This window comes from Ostrinia nubilalis, chromosome 20 (genome assembly GCF_963855985.1).
Source record: "Ostrinia nubilalis chromosome 20, ilOstNubi1.1, whole genome shotgun sequence".
In the NCBI taxonomy this organism is placed as follows: domain Eukaryota; kingdom Metazoa; phylum Arthropoda; class Insecta; order Lepidoptera; family Crambidae; genus Ostrinia; species Ostrinia nubilalis.
In genome coordinates this window covers 4257251-4280071 of record NC_087107.1, presented here as the reverse complement: position 1 = coordinate 4280071, position 22821 = coordinate 4257251, and the positions used below count along the sequence as shown (strand labels likewise).

At 36.4% G+C, this 22821-nt stretch overlaps 1 protein-coding gene across 1 annotated transcript in view; it reads left to right on the top strand.

Moving 5' to 3' along the window:
- Positions 1–22821, top strand: part of LOC135081520 (PAS domain-containing protein cky-1) — a 162717-nt gene that overhangs the window by 62889 nt on the left and 77007 nt on the right. Inside the window, exons 4-5 of the mRNA XM_063976247.1 lie at positions 5997–6058; positions 8279–8368. Coding sequence (XP_063832317.1) covers positions 5997–6058; positions 8279–8368 — 152 coding nt within the window. The remainder of the gene's footprint in view (positions 1–5996; positions 6059–8278; positions 8369–22821) is intronic.

Sequence of the window (22821 nt, the reverse complement as noted above, 5' to 3'; positions counted from 1 at the left end):
TATTTGAGAGTTGAGCAAGACAACACTTGGACAGATGGCATCGGGAGGCTGGGCTAAATCATCGATTGTTCGAATATCGGGCGATTTGATGTTAGGGCGGGTGCATGACATAAAAAGAACACGAATTTTTTGTTCTGCCGAGCTAGGATGCACGCCGTGATATACTTTATCGATGTCAAAATGTATGGGCAAAATCGACAAAATGGCGTGATAACCGCTTATCGCGACGCGCATCCTAGGCCTACTGGAAAAGGACTGAATCGATTAATTTAAAGAAATTGATTAGGTACTTACGGGTCTTTTTACACTTTAAGAAGTGACATAAACCATTACGCGGGTACTCGGTTCACGCAGGCTGCTTACGAGTGCGCTCCCGAAATTATTTGATTAAACTGTGGTCTAGAATTGTTTTCAAGTGCAAATTTTACATCTATCATATGAATATGACTGTAAATAAACAGTTTTATGTACAAATAACTTTTGGTGAAGTGTAAATACGATATTATTAGGACAAATATTAACAAATAACCGTGCAAATCAAGATAGTTAAAGTGCAGTGCAAACCAACTTAACGTAACGCGTAAGCGCCTCAGGTCGCACGGCGCTTAAGACGTTATTCTCGCGAACTCACGAGTCCTACAGCTCGCCGGCTACTAAACCGTGCGGGAGCATTTATTGACGTGCTCGGTGTTGTTTACCGCCCAGAATATTTGAGCGCGAGACTTTGTTGCTGTACTACATTTGTTTCATCACTACTTTATTTTTGAAATATTGATTATAATATTAAAATGGCTTCAAAACAGGTGATCTGTGCAGGTTGCTTTAATACAGTGAAAGGCAAACAATACCTTAAATGCTCAAAGTGCTCTAAGGTTTATGATCTTCCATGCACTGGTGTCAGTGAAAGACGCTTTTACAGCTTTTACGGTGCTGGAGGTGAACGTAAGCAAACATGGACCTGCCCTGAATGTATGAGCAAGAAGCCAAAGAGTGATACTACAGAGACACCAGTGCGTTCTAATCCCACCCAAGATAGCTCCCCTGATCACGTGACGGAGGATTCGCCAAAGGACAACGTAACATTAAGGAGTGGCCAAAATAAGAATGTGTGTTCTGACCAGGACCTTACCAGACTGATAAGAAGCGAGATAAGAGCCGCGATTCGTTCGGAACTCGCTCCAATCAATGACAAATTATTGGAGTTGCAAAACTCAGTACAATACATCAGCAATCAATACGATGACTTATTGAAATCCACAAACAATATAATGACTGAACACAAAAATATGAAAGCTGAATGTGAACAACTTCGTACAACCGTCTCGGTTATGTCAGAGCGGATCGACCAACTTGAACAGTATATGAGAAACAACAATCTAGAGATTCAAGGAGTCCCCGAACATAAAAAAGAAAATGTTGTTGCTATTGTGAACAAAATTTCTTCTGCAATATCATTGAAATTGAACGACACGGATATATTGAACTGTACGAGGGTTGCACACAGAAATAAAGAAAGTAAGACTCCGCGAGCGATAGTGGTTCAACTAAGAAGTACTCGCTGTCGTGACGAGTTTTACTCAGCTGTTACACGATACAACAAGTCAAATCCTAAAAACAAACTTGGAACGTCCCTGTTGGGTTTTGATGGACCTACTGCACCCATCTACGTATCGGAGCATCTGTCACCATCCAATAAAGCGCTGCACGCCGCGGCTCGAGCAAGGGCCAAAGAGTTATCCTACAAATTTGTATGGGTGCGTGGTGGGCGAATATTAATGCGTAAAAATGAAACATCACCGTTCGTACACATTAAGTGTCAAAAAACATTAAGTTCACTAACTTAGAACTGACTTTTTATTTTTTATTTTTCTTTACTTATACAATACAGTGTTTAGTTAATCTTAAGATGGACAAATTGTCTGTATACTACCAGAATATTAGAGGTACTAAATCTAAAACTAATGATATAATGAATTCTGTATTACTAAATAATTATGATGTTATTTGCTTATGCGAGACATGGCTTAATGGATCTGTAGCTTCCTCTGAACTTTTCGATGATAGATATATAGTCTTTCGTAAGGATAGATCTACTGAATTCATGAAAAAATATAATAAGTCGCACGGTGGTGGAGTACTTATAGCGTTAAAAAGGAGTCTGGTATGTAATGAAAAGGTGCTCCCGGTCACGTTCCTTGAGAATGTGTGGGTAAGTGTGAAACTGAAATATATCACTCTTAATATATGTACAATCTATATCCCATCCTATATACAATCGGAACAGTTTAGAGATCTGCTTGATCTTATCGAAGGCAATGTTCAGACATCCTCTGAACACCTACTAATAATTGGAGATTTCAATCTCCCTGAAATAAACTGGTTTTGTCAGAAACGTACTGAAACTTCAACTAATGCTAAGGTATGCGCATTGCGTGAATTCATTGCAAGATTGGACTTGACTCAGTCTAACTTAATTGTAAATTCACAAAACAAAATTTTGGACCTAGTATTAAACGATTCGCGGAATCCCTGTGTTATTACTGAGGCTCAACCGTTTAGTCGCGTTGATGTATACCACCCGCCCCTAGAAATACTTTTAAATTACAGTAAACAGCATATTTTGAAACAAAATGTTGTTCAAAAATATAGATTTCATAAAACAAATTATTTTGCATGTAATGCCGAGTTAAGCGAGATTGACTGGGATCAGTACACCGACTTGGATTGTGACAGTTTCTTGCAGATGTTTTATAATCATTTGTGGGAAGTAATTGAAAAGCACACACCTGTATCAACTTTTAATAACACATGGCCGTCGTGGTTTTCCCGTCCATTAATCAAAATATTAAAGGAAAAAAATAAGTATCATAATAAATTTAAAATGTACAATAATCCTCGTGACTTTGACACTTTCTCCATTCTCAGATCTCGGGCCAAAAGTGAATTAGAGAAGTGTTATAAAACATACATAAATAATGTAGAGGAAAGTATCAAATCCGATATTAAAGCTTTTTGGAGATTTATTAAATCAAAAAAAACTACAAATGTCTTACCAAATAAAATGTACTATAATTCCAAACATGCGGATAATGGTATTGATATTGCTAATCTTTTTGCTACGCACTTCTCTTCTGTTTATAGCAAGCCTTCTACAAAATCGTATGTACCTAATTTTCCAGAATCAAATAGAAGCATCTCCTCTATTATTATAGCGGAACATGATGTTATGGAGGCCCTTGATTCTGTGGACATCACGAAAGGGGCAGGCCCAGATGGAGTACCGCCTATATTTGTTAAAAAATGTGGAAAGACGTTGTCGAAGCCTCTATGTCTAATATATAATATAAGTCTAGCTACAGGTATTTTTCCGGAACTCTGGAAAATTGCTAAAATTGTACCAATACACAAGTCAGGAAACAGAATGGATGTATCAAACTACAGGCCAATTAGTATAATTAGCTATTTTGCAAAAATATTTGAAAGTTTAATTTATAAACATTTATATTTTCATTTAAAACCTATTATTAGTTGCAAACAGCATGGCTTTGTCAGTGGGCGATCAACTACCACAAATCTATTAACTTACATCCATGATCTCAATATGGCTTTTGATGGGCATTTGCAAGTGGATTCCGTTTACATTGACTTTGCCAAGGCCTTCGATAGGGTGGACCACTCCATTTTGATTTGTAAGGCACTCCACCTTGGAATTCATGGGGTACTCCTTCGATGGCTAATTTCTTACCTTTCTCGAAGAACTCAACTGGTGGCGGTACATGGCTTTGACTCAGTTCCATATGAATCTGCATCGGGAATACCACAGGGCTCCAATTTGGGGCCACTTTTGTTCATAATGTTCGTTAATGACCTGCTGGTGTCCATGGCGTGTAAATGTATTGCATATGCTGACGATATTAAAATATATCATGAAATAGCACGTATAGAAGACGCTATGTTCTTACAGGAGGATATTAATAGGATACACAGTTGGTGTCTAATTAATGGTATGTCTTTGAACGTCTCAAAGTGTTGTATTATTACTTTTACAAAAAAGAAATTTCCCATTCAATATTTATACACTATCAACAATGTTTTACTGAGTCGTCAAAGGTTAGTCAAAGATCTCGGCGTATGGTTGGATACGAAATTGAGTTACTCATTCCATTATGATAGCATCATTGAAAAAGTAAATAAGACCATTGGTTTCATACTCAGGACTACAAGGCATTTTCGAGGGTCAGCTAGTGTGTTATTGTTGTATTTTGCCCTTGTGAGAAGTGTTTTGGAGTATAATTCTATTATTTGGTGTCCCCAATACAATAACCACATTGATAGATTGGAGGCTGTCCAAAGGCGCTTCTTGCGATATTTGAGCTCCAGGCTAGGAATGAGGCGTAAGTTACCTACGTATGAAACAAGGCTTGAGTATTTTGGCTTAAGCACACTGCAGTTCCGGCGTTCGGTTCAGGATCTATCAATACTATACAAAATCTTAAATAATCGGTGGGATGCGGCGGATCTGTTAAGCCATCTGTCTTTTAAAATTAGTGGTAGTAGAAGAACATTACAACTGTTCTATATACATAACTGTACTAATAATGTAACATTCAATGATCCTCTGTTTCGGATGTGCAGAATTTATAATAAAAACGTAAAAAGCTTGGATATATTTCATCAAAGTTTATATTCATATCATAAGGTTATAAACAGCCTAACTTTGTAGCCTAGCATTGATGTGGGTAGGTGCATAATGATGATTAAATTGTAATATCTCTGCATCGATACCCCTTTCTTTTAATTGTATCTATTCTATGTAAACGTTGTGTGCAACATTTATAGGAATTCAATTTGAATGCAAAAAAACTAATGTTATTCTATAAAAATGTTTGAGATTGTATTCTGTTGTTGTACCTATAAATAAATAAATAAATAAATAAATAAATAAAGAAAAATTGTTTAGCAATGGTTTTGCCTAAAACTTACTACGTTAACTTTGTCAACAAATCTTTTCTCAAAAATCTCTACAGGAATTTACATTCCTTCCTTTGGCTGTTTACATTGTTGGGCATCATCATCGTCAGGTCATTTAGTTCTGCAGGAACTATGACCCTCTCCAATTTACTGTAAGAAGAAAAAGCAAGTGGAGGATTTGGCTTACACTCTCCTAACGCTAGCTTGTTAGGGAGAGGGATTAAGCTCTTCTGTGCCGATTTTGATGAAATTTGGTCATGCAGATAGTTTGAGTCCCGGAGATAGTCTAATGCCCGTTTTCACTATCAATCCCTAATTTTTAAGCGACCTCTTTGAAATCAAAGTCCAGTTATGTGTTACTATAGGAGTCACGTAAAAATTAGGGATTGATTCAACATTAATCCCGATACGGGCATAAGTCCCGAGAAAGGACATAGGATCATTTCATTTTAGCCCGGTTTTTGCAACAGTGACGCGCGCTATAAAGTTTTTCTGCGGAAAACAAAATTTCACGCAGGTAGGTAAAGCCGCGGGCAAAAGCTAGTTTATTAAATTAAGAGTATTTGCAGTGTGTACCCAGCCTTTAAGTCGGCATTTCTCATTGTAACAACGCTCGATTTCTTGTCGTCGGCACCGCTAACACATTACACACTCGCATCAACTGTTTTGTACAACATAATGCATGCGTAATCTACGGACAATACAGTTGATCTAACTGCTATGTGATCAGCTGGAATCTAGAATAGTCTATGAGAAATACCCGTATTAATATTACTTATAAGTAGAAAGTAACTCCGTCTGTTGTCTGTCCTATTCACGCTTAAATTACTGGATTAAGACCTAAGGAAAAACAAGGATAGTTTTTATCCCGGTTTTTAATAGCAATTCTGCAACTGACTGAAATTATTCATCCGAGTGAAGACGCGGTAAAGCTAGTTGGATAGTAAAGAAACACGGGGCCTAGAAGATAACACGAAACAACGAAAGTCAAGAAAAAATTACTAATTATATGTTTTTCTTTGCAGTTTTCAAAAGATTTGACATCAACCAACACTCGTCGACGCCACCAAATATCGGATTTTCTAAAGTGAGTACAACCTTTGTTATTAAATAGTTTATGATTCTACTTACTATATTTTTAGGCAAGCGAAGGTTCGTGTGTTCGATTCCCACCTTAGGCAATTAGGTTTTTCAAGTTATAAAAAAAATATTTTCATTTGGTTATTGGATTATAATGCACTAGTATCCTCGCAAAAGTAGGGCGGATCCAATCGCCTCAGCATAATGTTTTAGACCAATGAAAGTTACCAACTTAAAAACTAATGGTTTCTCTCCAAAAATTTAATTAATGCAACGTCATAATTATTTTAATTTACAATTAACAAATAGAAGAGTTATAATGAACGCATACTGTTTTGAAAAATCGCTCCCAAGTTATGATTAAATACCCCAGGATTGGAGATAATAAGAGGGTATCTGTAACCACACCCCCTTAAATATAACCCACACTAACCACCAGAATTAGTGAATGTATCTATCTCTTTTGCACCAACTAAATTAATTGTAAAAACACGGTTTTATTTTAAGAGCGTGAGAATTGTTTAAAAACAGGAATCATATTTTCACTGAAAGTTTTTGAGTGAAACCTTATAACTATTTATTTTTTATGAAGACTGAAAGTTGTGTAGCCTGTAATGACAAAATTATATACCCTTTTCTTTGACGTTGCTAAAAATATTGCCCGTAGCAATTAAAAAAACTTTTTTTTACCATAGAACAGACCGCGAATTCCATATTACAGCTTACTTGAATACTAGAAATTCTTGAAATAAAGCCTCATGATTAGCAATAATGTTTTACTTTCTCAAAATGAGCTCTTAATCGATTAAGTAATATTCATTGCATTGCTAAAAAATATTAATTAATTACTTTTCACAACACTATCCTTAGCACCCATAAACATTATTGTCTAACCCTTTCGGAAAACACAGAGCGGTGTTTTATGTGACAAGCGCGGCATCGCTCGCTTGGTGTTGCCAGTTTATAAACAAGTGTTAACTTATTTACTGGCATTTAAGTAATGAGACGTCTATTTGTAGATAATTGTTTTATTGGTGAGAATTAAACGTTTGGTTTGCTTGTTAGCGCGTAATTTAGAGTTATTGTGGTCGGGTTATCGTGGTCATGTCTGTCATTCTGAAGGGAAGATTTATTGTAACCTAATTTATAACAGTTATTCTAAGTAAAGCGATGAAAATTATGTTTCACAAGTTGTTGTTTTGCTTCGAAACTTATTTTTTAATCATGAAAATTTGGTTTTACAAAATTACTGCTGTGAGTCGCTTAATTTGTGATTAATTTTCAGATTTCAAGTTAGCTAATAAGTTTTTTGACGTCTAGAGATAAGTAAGTACGTATAAACCCCACTGAATTAAAACTTAAATTGGATTATTTTGTATTTAAATCTGAGCTTTAACCCCTTACGAATAAAAAAAGTTACACGGGCGTTGATTGAACAGTAGGGAATTTAAAAGACATTTCCATACTAAACGTCACTTTAAACTAGTGTCAAACATGCGTGTAACTTTATTAATGAGAGGGTAAATGGATTTTTGAACTGGCAACACTAATAAGGCATTCGATCTAATTTATTCGCGTCATAACTTAGGCGTTCGCGCAACACAATCAAGAACACCTACTCGAACTAATAAAACATGGCGGTCATGTCTTTAGGTTAATTCTACGCATTCAAGTTTATAATAGTTAGCAATAAGGTACCTTTGATAGTGCTAATTAAGTACTGTTTAGAGAGACAATTGCGTAACTACCTATGCTTTATTAATTTTACGAACTTTTCTTTAAAATAACCAATCATGTAGGACGATCTTAGAAGTAGAAGTTCGAAAGTTAGAAATTCCTCTAAAAATTGTAAGAAACAATATTTGAGACGCACATAATGTTTAATGAGTAACACATTGAACCAAAAGATAAAAATCAAAATGTAGGTTAAAGATTAAACAGTTTTAAAGAATCATAATTAAAAAAGGCAAAACTTTACTTTTACTATGCTTACGTCCCTATTCACAAACAATACTTGCTCAAGTGACGCAGCAAATCAAACGCACAACGTTGAATAGAGCTCTATGATTGGTTCGTTTGTCACCCTGTGCGTCCACGCGCACTGTGAAACCTCATAGTAATGTTTGTGAATACGGGCGCAAGAGTCATTCTTTGTTTTTTGAGCATTTATGAACTGAATCATAATATTTTAATGTACCTAATTAAAACAGTTTCTTTTTCTGTCCAGGCTCTCAACGGATTCCTAATGATGATGACGCAAAACGGCAAACTGCTCTACATATCGGACAACGCAGCGGAGTACCTCGGCCATTCCATGGTAAGTCAACGATCATCAATGACACCATTCTTGTAGAAATTATTCCAGTACTTCAGGTCTTGCAATAATATTTACTCGTTTACTGAAATAGGAAATGAGAAAGTTCAACTGCCTAGGGTGATATTTCCCCTGTTCGCATCCAAACAATCGATTTTTAAAAACAGTTAAATATAGGATGGTATATCCATCCAGGAATACATAAATGGCTTCCAGTTTTGTTAGTGTGTCGGTTAATATGGTTATTTTACACTTTTCTTTCAAAAAGAGTAATTTGAATTTGAACTGCTTCCATACGTATAAGCGTTTCAATATTTTTAAGTAACCTACGCTAAATCAGTTAATAGGACATTTAGGATACTGTAAACGATTTTCCTAGCAGCCATTTATTATTATGCGTAACAAGCGACACATTCTGTGTCGCCATATCGCACACCTAGATCTAAACTGAGACAACTCAAAAAAGGGCATTTTTCAGGAGGCGAAAAAAACGTATTACTACATTTTTTGTTAGGTAAGTTATGAAACTCAGTTTTATTTTAGATTATTGATAGGCTGTGAAATGACCCTGTATATAAAGTGGGTCAAAAAATCTATCCTTTTTACCTTTAATCGCAGTTTTTTTAGTTGTTACATTTTAGGAGAATGACTTTGTATAAATAATAAACTATATTTAGACTTGAATCAGTTTTGTTTGGACATTTTGAGATTTGAGTTCTCCTTTTCCACTCTTAAAATTTTTATATCGTGTCATTTAACTTAATTCTGATTTTCGTCTAAAACCAAATTAGTTCCCCACATTTTTTGCAAGATTTTAGTGTCATAAAACTTTTCAAATGTCATATCTTCCACGTTCTTTGGTCCTCTGTATTTCAAAATTTGAAGATGTGGTTGAGTCCTCTTCCTGCACTATTAACGTGGTTTTCTTTGATTGTTTCGATATCGTAAATCATTAATTTAGGAATTGTTTGAGAAAGCAGTTCTTTTTGAACACGATCTGGATCAGCAAAGAGATATAAATGAAGATTTCGTGACATGGTGGACATGATAGGTGTTTGAGTTTCTTCAGCCACTTTTTCTTAGCATCAGCCGATCGATATGTTTATTTATTATTTATTTACTTATTATAGACCTTTTTTCTACATTATTTTATATTCCTACATTATAAAGAAGGTTTTATCTCTTGTGCAGACAACAGCATATCAGACTATACACTTATATTACAACTACATAAGTTACTACAGTGTTTAACTTGAAGTTCCGTCGTCTGTACATTGCCTTTTTAATTATCTTTACATTGTTCTCTTAAAATATTTACAAGAAAACGACCCAGCATCATTTTTTTCGGAAAATAAATATAATATCCACTGTAAATTTTACTTATCCAACAAAAGTAAGTTAACTCAAAACACTCTTCTCAAACAAAACTGAAGATAGTTTAAATTAAAACAATACTATTTAGAAACAGGGATTATCATACTGTACCTGATTTTAGGTGAAACGTGCAAAACTACACGTTTTGTATAGAACAACATTGAAATGGAATTTGTTCCAACAAAACTACGCCAACTAGAAATTCACAAGTTGATTCATCAAAACAAACTCAACTCAAAATAGTAACAAAATGTAAGTTACTTTATCAAAAAAAACTGGAACAAATCAAAATGTTCTGGTTCACTATTGCAGAAAAACTCATCAATACTGTTACTACTCAAATTAACTCATTACATATTTTCTGCTTAACTGTAACAAATCTAAATATCCGCGTTTTCGTTTATTTTAATACGTGCACTCTCTGATACTAACGAAGGTCAACTGACAAAACGCTTGTTTAGGTGGAAGGGGTTGACAAGCGTTGATTCAACAAAAGTAAGTTAACGCCATCTAGCGGCAAATGGATCAAGGCTTTATAAAACCTGTTATGTTGGAAAGATGCGTATGATAACCGAGTATTTGAATATAAGCATAAGTCAAAATTGACAATTTTTGAGTTGTCTCAGTTTAGATCTAGGTGTGCGATATATGTCAGTAAACCAAATACCAACAACTACATACACCTATATCGTTCCACATTTTCTTTTAAGATATAAAGGTATTACTGATATAATAGATAAACGACAGCGTTTCAAATCAAATCCATACAATTTTCCAATTGTAAGTAGGTACTCACATCTGTACTAGTAGTAGTATAGTGTACAAAAAAGTGTAGTATCACCCCGGTGGGCTGACCCCGAATAGTCGCTCGTTAGCTGCGCGAGCGCAGGCGAATTAATCACCGTGTTTTATTGTGCGCCGCCGCGAGATCTTGGCTACAGGCTGTTTTCTTAACTTTGATAAAACTTTATTTCACAAGTTTTACGATTTAATCACAATTATTGTTCGTGAATTCAAAACATACTTTTTACATTATTTCACATTACATTAAGCACATGTCGCAGTTTATTACACATTTATAAAGATGCGTTAGACTCTACATTTCTGTTACCTACGTGAGTGCGACAAGCGTTACATCGAATTTTGTTTCTTCGAAAACTTTTCTGCGACGTTACTATACTGCGAAGCTCGAAGAAGCTCTGATACTAGCTCGAAGAGCTGATGGTCGCTGGGGCAGGAAAGTTCTTGAGTGGCGACCACGAGCCGGAAGACGTAGCGTGGGTAGGCCTCCCACTAGGTGGACCGACGATCTGGTGAAGGTCGCGAGAAATGCCTGGATGCGAGCGGCGCAGGACCGGTCTTTGTGGAAATCCTTGGGGGAGGCCTTTGTCCAGCAGTGGACTTCTTTCGGCTGAAAAAACTACTTCTCTATGCTTCTGAGTGACAAAAAATAAGATAGAGGAGAAAACAAGAGAAAGGGAGAGAGGTCTGACTTTCCAGGTCAACAGTATCTAAACGCATTTGATTGGGGTACGTAAATTACTGAACCTAAAAGCTCCGATCATTTGTCAAATCTATAATAGTGTTTCGTTCGTTCGTTCGTTCGTTTCAGCCAAATGACGTCCACTGCTGGACAAAGGCTTCCTCCAAGGTTTTCCACAATGCACGGTCCTGCGCTGCCCGCATCCAGGCTCTTCCCGCGACCTTTCCCAGATCGTCGGTCCACCTAGTAGGAGGCCTGCCCACGCTACGTCTTCCAGCCCGTGGTCGCCACTCACAATAGTGTTTATGAACAGATAATACGAGAGTTCTGGTTCTTCTCTGGTAGAAACCGTCCGTTAAGTGTTAGGTAAAACATTGTTTGTGGTATAGATCTAACTCCTACAAATGCCTTCCCTGCAGGCAACTGCCTTTTAATAGATACTTCGCCCATTTTCCTCAAATACGATACACATCTTGTCCTACTAAATCCTTAGATGCATATTGGTTCAGCCTTTCTTCAAAATATTTAACGCAAGAACAGCAGAGATAAGGTTACATTGTAAAAGCGGGCTGTATTCATAAACCAGTCTTGTTATTTTCACCTGGAATTATGAGTCCACTAAGGCTGAGTTGCACCACCTAACTTTAACGGTAACTATGACGATAACGGTGCTTTTTGTATGGAGTTTGACATATTTCTGACGTTTGTCAAAGTTAAAGTAAGATGGTGCAACCTAGCCTAAGAGGGATTAGGAATTTCAGCGACGAAAGTCGAAGGTGTCGGAATGTCCGACTCGAGATCCAAGGAACGCTGGTATACCCATAGATATATAGAGAGATGCCAACTAATGCGCTGAGTTTGAAACTCGGTGTCGCATTAGAAATTGACACATACAAAGTTATCAAAATATGTGCTCATTATAACCTGTGTAATTTAAATAAATAAATAATATTAAATTATCCACTGCGGTACTCAACGTTCGAATAATCTTTAGTACTACGCAAGCAATGTAAACTGTTTACATTATGACATTTGCAGCAATGTGTTCTGTTTTTGGGCATATTGCTGCGATACCGGCGCCGCCCCTTTGTCACATGTCCCTTTAGTTTCTGATCTGTGTTTATACCCCACTGGACTATTGTGATGAACTTACTCATAACACAAGCATATTTAGCACGAGGCGCGACTAAAATTCTTTGAACAACAACCTGTACATACAATTTTGGCGTTGTGTCGGCCCGTGTGAACGCCGCTGCCACCGATGTAGCTAATGATACCAGTCAATATGTTCAAATTGTGATTAATAGCCGCATAGTGTTGGCACAATGCTCCGATCAAAACTGGACCAACTTGTAACCGCTTGATTTTGTTGTTCTTAATTCAATTATTACATTTTTTTTTTTGTTTTACTTAATAGTGTTTTGTTTTATTTTACTTTTGGAGTCAAATAAGATCTCTCACACTTTCTCTAGACGTAGATGTCGTAAGAGGCTGCTAAGGGACAAATATGCGAAGTCAAAACTTTCCAACCCGTCTGGTAAACCAAATCCTCTTTAGTTTACAATTTGTTATAATTACACAGGGTTATATTTCTGTAATGAAGACTAAATGACATGTTGATGAAGATGACTTTCTATCAAACTGGATCAAAAATGCCAACCAAATGTCGGTCATCATACCTTTAGACCAAATAGGTACGTCAATATTGGATAACGAACACCACGCTAAACGAACAGATTGAATTTATCGTCGATCGTCTGCGCGCGCCCTAATCTTGATCTTTTTCATAGGCCGGTATTAATAAATTACACTTACTTCCGAATCGCAAATATTAGTGGTGGCAATTTTTTATTTGAGTGTCACATTCTATGATTTTCATGGGATGTGGCTAATTGTTTATACCTAAGTATGTATGTATCAATGTTTAGCTATCTATTTTTGTTACCAAGCGTCACCTAGACAGCGAATTTCAGTTTGAAAAGACATATGAGTTACCATAAGTATGTTGGTTAAAAAGCAACTCAATTTACTTTTTTATTGAGAAAACGACCAGCGTATTTATACAATCTTAATGAACATACATTAATTAACACTCAATATGGCCAGTAACAGTTTTCTCTTAACTTATCAATAGCACAAGAAGTAAAGGTTGGAAATGTCCCTCCTTTACTTCTTGTGTTAAGTTTTGTTCTATAGTGTTATGTAGATATTGGTACTACCATTGTACCAATACCTACATAACACTATAGAACAAAACTTAACTTTCTTATAACTACGAAAGTGTTAAATTAAAATGTGACAAAAAAGTCTTCAAAGTCTGACAGTGTGACTTTACTTAAAGTGGTGTTTTGTTTTTGAAGCTTTCATTTTATGAATTGGATCGCATTATGAATACAGGTCTCAATCTTGATTCGGCCCGTTTCCAACCAAACGCTCGGCTGACTTTGTTGTGATGGCCGAGTGGGCGGTTTGTCAGATGTCAAAGATAGCCGCACCAAATGTCAGGTTCGGGGCTTGGAGTGATAAACAATCGATTTGATAACTATTACTATTACAAGTACTTACTTACTTACTAGGTAGTTATAGACCTTTTATGGAGATAATGAATTGATTTGACACCATTATTGAACTTTGTATTGAATCAGCTTCCAAAGCTAGGATACCTCTATTTTTCTGATTTTATAGGATGTGGCGAAAAAATATATTATGGTAAAAATTCAAGCCAATTAATAATCTGTTTGAGATGGATGGAAACCATATGGGTGTGAAGATGCACTCGTATCTGTTTCTCTTTTTTTTGGTATCGTAGTGCTTATGGATTAGCCTAAATTTTCGATTTTTTTTTTTCTATTTTGTCTTGATTACTGTCTTGATCTAGCTAGAATCTAAAGCATTTTTATTTCACGTTAATTACAATGGAAATTATTTTTAATTTTCAACTTTTTGCCATTACAGATATCGTAAGACCCGTATTCTGAAACTACGATCAAAACTCGGTTCAAACTCAAGCCTGTCAATGCTTAATTTTAAAATTCCAGCGTGCAATAAATTTTCACGGTAGAATATCCGATGCAACCACAATTCTTAAACAACAAATAGATACCGTTTTCGATGAATATTTAAGTATATATTACCGACATAAGATATAATGCAAGTTGTATCATGAAAACACTCCCATAACATAGAAATCATAATGTTACTAGCAACAGGCGATTCAGACCAGATACTTGCGGTCAGCTACAAAGTTGCTTTGAATAATGTATTTTTGGTTTAAGTTGAAGATAGGGATGTAGTACAGTCTGCTATCAGTATCTATTACAGCTACTTTCATAAAGTGCAAAGTTTGATATATCGAAATAAAATAAAAATTATAGCCCGCAGAATTGCCAAGCTTAAGTGACAGTGGACGGGGCATATAGCTCGTAGAGCTGACGGCCGTTGGGGCAGAAAAGTTCTGGAGAGACGACAACGGGCTAGGATAGGTATTTTTATCTTTCTATGAAATAGCATCTGTTGCCGGCGATACGTCGTCTGCTGCTGCTATGCAGAGTCGGATAAGTACTTAGGTACACCTTTAGTTGTCTCTTACATTTCGACATATGGAGTGGTCCTATTCTAAGAGTAGTTCCAGCAGAGGCTGGAATCAAACAGCTAAACTTAACCAGAATACTCTAAGCTGAATCTAAAAACATTTCCTCATTTATTCGCATGAACTCAACTCCTCAATCGAAAACCCAATCCATCACAAAGACAAACACGAATAGCTCAATTCCAGACATTTTTGTACCATCAGTCCATAACTCATCTATACCCCATTCCCACGATACCGTTCTTATAGTCCGTCCATGTAATGACCCCAACGTAGCATTATCTCTAAACCGCCAAATCAAACCATAAACATAGGTAATAAAGTCCAGTTTTTAATGAGATGGCTGATCCGAAAGCGATATTTTATTGTTATTTTGCAATTAAGATTAATGATAAGATTTTGGAGGTAAGTACTTAATCCAAATATCTAGTTAAAAACAATGCGGCGGTGGTTAATAACCGTTTATAAGATCAAATTGCTGCGTAGGAGTGGCTTATTAGATGTAACAGTACCTTGTTGATGTAATTTATTGAAAAATCAGCTTATGGGTGTGGACCTCATGTGGACTATGGAGCAATATTGGATGCCATATTGCTCTATATTGTATAGTTCATATTGTTTAATTCGATTTTTTGTTCAATAATGTAGATGGGACTTATGAAAGTTTTGCCCCTAGCAGAATTCGAACCTGTAACGATTTTGAGTCCGGTACGAGTACAGTTTGAGGTTAGAAAACAGAATATACATACAAAAGTTTATCATAAAATTTTAAAATTTTCGTTTTAACACCTTTATCTCTGACACTATGCAATTATTTTCTTCATTAGAACCCCATGTCATGGCTAAAAATATCTAACTAAGTGACTACGAACTCTTCAGAAGTTTTTTGTTTCCGTTCTCAATTTTGAAGATTTTTATAACCTTTTAATAATTGCATGGACACATAGGTATGAAATCGCAGTTTGGCAGTCACAAGTAAGTCACTATATCACCAACGAGCTGGCGAAACTATGCCGCCACACACGTTGCCCCAACATCCAGACCATAAACAATAGACGCACAATTCAATATGCAAACCGAACAATGTAATGATAATCCATAGACAATGCGCTTTCGTCGCTAACCACCGTACCGATTTATTGATGTTCATTATTAAATACCTTTGTAATAAAACCAACCATGGTAACAAGAGCTCTTCATGTTTAATAAATTTCCCCTGGAAGTTCATTAAACGTGGTGGCTTTGGAAGGCAGGGGAGGTCGGTATTAATTGGTGCTGTAAGGTTCGTATTGAAGCTGCGCCTGCGGCGATGGCGTGTTTATCATTGTTTTGGCTGCGCCCTTTTGCTGAATAAGAGAAACCTAGGTGTTGATGTGTCATTGTGTTGTGTTGGAGATAAGACGTTTTCCTGTTGTCTTGAGTTTAATCTTGAGTGGAAAAGGGCATAATCATTGTATTCAAATCTGATTATGATTTATTTTAGACATCTTTGAAGCAAATGAAGTCGCAATATTTCTTTCAGAATCTGTTGTTAGATCCGGTGTTAGTTCAGATTTGTGCGAGTTGATTTTTGATAACTTCTTCCAAAATCTACTTATCCAATCTAAGCTGACGTTCCTAGGACTGTAGACTCTTGAGACAATATTTCCATATGGGCAACCCTGTTGACAATAAAACGGTCGGGAACGAAATCATTCGCCATTCTTAACAAAAAACTGTTCGTAAACACAAAAGACAAATCATCATCATCTTTTAACTACACGTCAGCTACACGATCTCTTATTCTTTCAGCCACTGCCAGCTATCTTCTTAAGCTTGTTATACTAAACGTAGCGTATGTGTTTCTCTCCAATCGTCTTTATCAGAAACCTTCCAGCTACCAGCGCCATACTGTCTAAGAATCGTTGTGGTTGAAATGATTCAGCCACAGGACTTCCACTGCTGAACATAGGTCTCCCCCAATGATTTTGGATCGAAGTGGTTGCCAAGACCAAAATAGGTCGGGAGCGTCTTCATCAGACTGTTTCTCTGGTTAATTCGATGTTACACAACTGATTTGACACTGTAACATGATCAAAACCGGTCGGGGTCCATCCGAGCCGCTGACATGACGTACCAGTGCTGCTATAAATTGCAAATCCTTGATATTACAACTTTGTTTCTTTTACACCTTTATAAAGAGAAAAAGAGAGACATGTCACGATCACCAACCTTCCACCTATTTTTAAATACCGTCCAGGTTGCCACGTCCAAAATAGATCGGGAGCATCTTCATCATCATCGGTCGTTCTCTGATGTTAATTCGTGTGTTACACAACTAATTTGACACTGTAACATGTTAAAAACCGGTCGGCTCTCCGAGCCGCTGACATGTATCAGTGCTGCTACAAATTGCAAATCCGTGATATTATAAGTATGTTTCTTTTACACCTATATAAAGAGAAAAAAACGAGAGACATACCTGTCACGATCACCAACCTTTAAGCTATTTTCCATACCGTCCAGAAATTGAGGTGGTTGCCACGACCAAAATGGATCGGGAGCGTCTTCATCAGACTGTTTCTCTGGTTAATTCGATGTTACACAACCGATTTGACACTGTAACATGTTAAGAACCGGTCGGGCTCCATCCGAGCCGCTGACATGTATCAGTGCTGCTACAAATTGCGCTACATTAATCAAACAACGCATTCGTTCATTTGTAATGCAATTAGGCTTGCCGTATACAAACTCATTAATCTACATATCCGGGTGCTTGTTTGTTTGTATGTGGCGCGAAGTTTTTATAGTGTTGTAGATTTTGAAGAATTAAAGACGTGGGACTTAACAATTTGTTTTGATTTTCACAAATTTATTTAATTTGCAATAAGTCAAACAAAATGCATAATAATAATTTAAAAAGTCATAAAAATACTCATAAAACTCATTTATTTTTGCAAATAGGCTTTTAAAAAAGCACTTTTACACGTAGGTACCGTACGTCATCCGTAAATAAAACTTTTTGTTTTGAGCAATGAGCACTTTTTCCAAAAAAAGTCTGACCTCTTGTTAAGTTTGGATCTAGATATAAATAGCGCTGTGTCCAAAGAAAATAGTCCTAGTTAGCTTAAAGAGATCTCTACCAACCGCTATATTGATGACAGGACACATATCTAAGATTTAACAGTATCGAAAGTCAACTAGTCAGCTATTAATTGAACTAGTTGTATAAATACCACACTATATTACTGTCCCGATTCATAATGGGACAGTAAACCCAGCTCTAACAACTAAAACTGCAATTGACACGAAGCGCAATAAGTTAATACTTGTTGTTACTGAAATGATTCATCACCTGTGAAAAGAGGTTTATTACAACATGTTTTAAGTAACGAAGATTTATACCGGAGCATCGCTGCTGGGGGTGATAGGTACAGTCGCACGCAGAAAAAGGTGAACTAAAGAAAGGTTAAATTTTGCTGCTAAAAGCTTAGCTTAGTCGGTTGAAGCCGTCTCTTCACTCGAGTTGCGGTGCAGGTTTTTCGCACTAAAAAGCAGAAAAGCTTCATTCAAAAGGTTTAAAAGCATAAGAAATACGTATATTTTATTGAACTGTGCTCTGCTTAGAATATTCAGCGTAAACTAGTTGTATACAGGTCTTATTTGCTTGACTTTGTCTTTGTCTTAAACATTGTATAAATATTTATATGTATTTTTCACGAAAAATAAGTTACTAATCAAAATCAAAGCATTGAAAATTACAATTTTTAATTCATAAACATAATCAAAACATTAATGAAAATCACGTACAATTAAATCGGTGCTATAGATATTTTGACATTTTAATAAATAAATAAATCTTTGGACAATTTCACACAGATGCCAAATTTTATTACTTTAACACCTGAGATTTTATGGAGCTGACTGTACACTAATGCTACCTTCAGGGCAGAGTGTATTTGGATGTGATGAATGATTGACTGCATGAGCGATGTGATATTAATATACCAGCTTTATTTACATAGACCTAAAAGCTATATTGATGAAGTAGTTTTTAAATTACTTTAGAACTTTTGTGGGTGAAGAGAAACATTATCATGAACGAACTTCATGATCTTTGTTGGCCTAGGATGCGCGACGATAAACTTTTATCGATTTTACTCGATAAGCCATTATATGATGATTCATGATACATACATTTGTCATCGGAAGTAGGGATGTTCTGGATATGTAGTTTCGGTTATGGATACGGTTACGGATATAGGATTAATATTATACCGGTTTCGGTTACGGTTACGGATATTTTTTTATTTCGGATATCCGAAAGTTTCGGTTACGGTTACGGATATCTGTGCTTTAGAATGCAATTTGCAATGTTTGTCCATCACTGTTCATTCATGGCCGCACACTTTACATCGAATAAAAAGTAATAAAAAAATAAAAATTGATACTAGATGGCAATATAAAGGTAAATCAGGCTGTTGTGTCTTACATATAATGCTGTACAAAAAACAATTTAAACTGCCTACATCCGAAACTATCCGGAACTTTTGAATCGGTTACGGTTACGGTTTCGGATATTTTTTTATTTTAGATATCCGAAAGTTTCGGTTTCGGTTACGGATATCCATAACATCCCTGGTCTGAAGTCACTGATAAGATTATATCATTTTCCGCATCCTAGCCCGGATAGTGTCAGACTTACTATGTCGTGTGATCGTGTCAGACCATGTCAGACATACTTATTCATCTACTCTACAGCTTAATGTCAAACAAACATACAATAAAGTAATGTTGATCATAATAAAATATTAATGGCTCCCTTAAATTTAGCGTACCGACAGACAAATCCATTAAAGTAAGTTGTAAAATAAAATACATTAATATCTGTGTGTTCTAAAATTAATACCATATTTTGTAGCATTCAGCTTCATTCCGAGTCGAACAATAACTTGTATGCGAGCAAAATACACAAGTAAACCTTTGCTGAAGAGAAAATAGAACAGTAAACACGCTACTGTGAAATGGAGTCATGAATGCTGCAAATAAAGCTCTGAGCTGTGGAAGTATTTTTTGAGCTTTCAAGTTTTAAAAAAGCAAAGCGCGTAGCACTTCACTGATAATAAAGATTTTCTTAAGATCTTTTATTAGCATTCATTTAGAAAATTAATAAAGAGCCGTTTATACAGTGTATTTAAGTGTGTATAAAGTACCATTCAAAACCAACACATTGTTTCTCGGCTTGATCATCACTTTCTATCCGATCAAAATCTTCTCTGTTGTGGATAAACCAACGGAAAAGGCTTTTCAGTTGGTTTATAGCTTTTCTGAAGACTCTTGGCCTGCATCTCACCTGATGGAAAGTAATGATCAAGCCGAAGGTTAACCATTAACCTTGCTTTTCTAATGTAGACATAATAATGACTTGGCACTTCTAGTATGAGCTGGCTGTTCTATTCTGACTTCACCTCAGCGCACCCAATAAAGCTATTCGTAATACAAATACCCTCGCTTTCTATGAGCAAACACAATAAATATCCCGGAGCCTTCATTACTTACTACAACTGTTTATTTTACAGCATTACCGCGCGGTAGGCCTACCATTGAAATCAATTGAAATCGATTGAAATATTCGCTATATTTGCTTCGATCGATTTTATTTTTGTATCGATTCACCGTTAGATCGCTGTGATAGCAAATGGACGGTCCAGTTATGTAGAGATTTTAGAAAATGATTCAGTTGGTTACTGGCAGTTTAGCGTTTTTAAGATCTTATTTGTTTGGATCGAAAATTGAAATCAATAGATTTGAACTAAGTTGGACTAGCAGTAGGTAGATTAAATGATAGGTAAAAAGTATTCGTTTACTTAATTTGTAAGAAAAAATGTAGCTATGCGTTTTGATTTCATGCTCTCTTATGGCTCTAACTCTAAACACAACGTGACGAATCTGCCATTCTAGTTACTTAAGCAATTTGAATTTTAATAGTATATCTACAGTCACATAGAACCTCCTATAATAAACTAATTTGAATCGCGACGCATTGAATTTAATAAAGAGTTATAGATTAGTGTTAAAAAATAGTCCTCAATTGTTTAAATAATCCTCAGTTATTATTTTATTAGAGATTTTAGTAGGTAGAGCTACATTGGATTAGTTTTGCTACTATTATAAAGCAATAAACTATTGTTATTACATATTGTTAATCGCATAGCTCATACTATAGTCAACTTGACCATGGTACGACTTTCGTAACATGGCAAGCGTCTGTCACTGTCAGTCCGTGTTTGATTTAAAAGGAATTGGCCAAGCGGCGCTTATCAAGGCTTTGAACTTTGATTCGTAATGTTTAAGCTCTAACTATAGTACTACCTTAAGATGACTCAACCCAACGACTTTATGCGCTGAGTTATTTGATGTAAGTCCTAGGCTCGATTCTCCGCTGGGACAAACGAATGGGAAAACTACTTTGCGTGAATCACGTTTAGTTTTAAATTGCAGGTTTGAAACCATGTTCCCACTCTTCTTCTGGATGTTGTAAAAGGCGACTAAGAGTCAAATAAGTGAACGTCAGGCCTCCCAAACCCATATGGATAGCGTGGTGAGTGAAGGCCAAATCCTTCATTGCCTCTGGTAAATAAGAGAGTCGTGCTCCTGCAGTGGAAACAATATTGCTTGATGATGAATAAATATCCAATTGAACCTGATAACTTTTTGGGGAGACTATTAACTGTGGCTGTTCTTAAAGTCTGACACCAGGCTAAACTATTTTGCGTGAATCACGTTTAGTTTTAAATTGCAGGTTTGAAACCATGTTCCCACTCTTCTTCTGTATGTTGTAAAAGGTGATTAAGAGTCAAATAAGTGAACTTCAGGCGTCCCAAACCCGTCTGGATAGCGTGGGGAGTGAAGGCCAAATCCTTCATTGACTCTGGAAAATTAGAGAGAGTCCTGATAAATGACCTGTTGATGATGATTTTCTGCTTGAAATATGCTTGATACCTGTGGCTACTATTAGAGACTGACACTATCTAATGGAATTCATATCAAAAAGATTGAGAATAGGAGTAAAAGTAACTGTGGTTGACTGGCAGATAATGCCACCTGGCATTAAGTCCGCCACTGTACAGTTGTATGTGCAAAAGTGTAAATAAATAAATAAAATAAAATAAAAGTAACCAAATAATCACAGGAGTTATCCACGCTCTTTAAACCTACCTCCGTGATAAATTTCTATTTAATACAATCAATATGATTCCAATACACGATTTGTATTAGCACTAACCCAACTGAAAGCCTTTGCGATTTGTCAAAATGATCTAGGTACTCTTATAATGTACAAGTTGGTATGATTTATATCGGCAGAGCCTCCAAGAGTCGTGACGTGGAGATTTGCTGGATTTACCGTTACACACCTGCCGAATTTGATTTATACCAGCTTGTTACCTTATTATATAAGGTGTTATTTTTTGTACTGATCATACTTTACCAACGCATCTAATAAAATCATACAAATACAACCCAAGTGTTTTTAAAAAAAAATTCAGGCTAGTTTTCGAGTAAAACGACAAAGAATGTTTCGAAAAAAATAAAAAATAAATCATCCTTTGAGCGCGGTGAGTATTCGTTTGTACGCACTATCGTAGTAGCCGGCCGAGGGCAACGACCTGCCACGTGCCGCGCCGCGTGAGTCGGCCATATTGATATCGCTCGCTGCCATGCCAGTCGCTCCGCGCCCACAGCCCGCGCCGAGCCGCCGATCGGCATGCGGGAGCGCAACAACATAAATAATCGTCCCAGTCCGTCCAATGCGCCCAAACGTATTGCAGTGTATGTGTGATTTATTACAATGCCGCGCTTGATCAATAACAAAACGCAGGTGAAATTATGTTTCGGGCACACTAACTGGCCGACGAGAAACATTGACGAGTCGAAAACCTTCATTGCTTGTTTGGAGCCGCGCAGCGCTTCAGGGAGCGCAGCCGTATCCTGACTTGACGAGATTCCGTGCGCTTCGAGGACGAAGTTCTG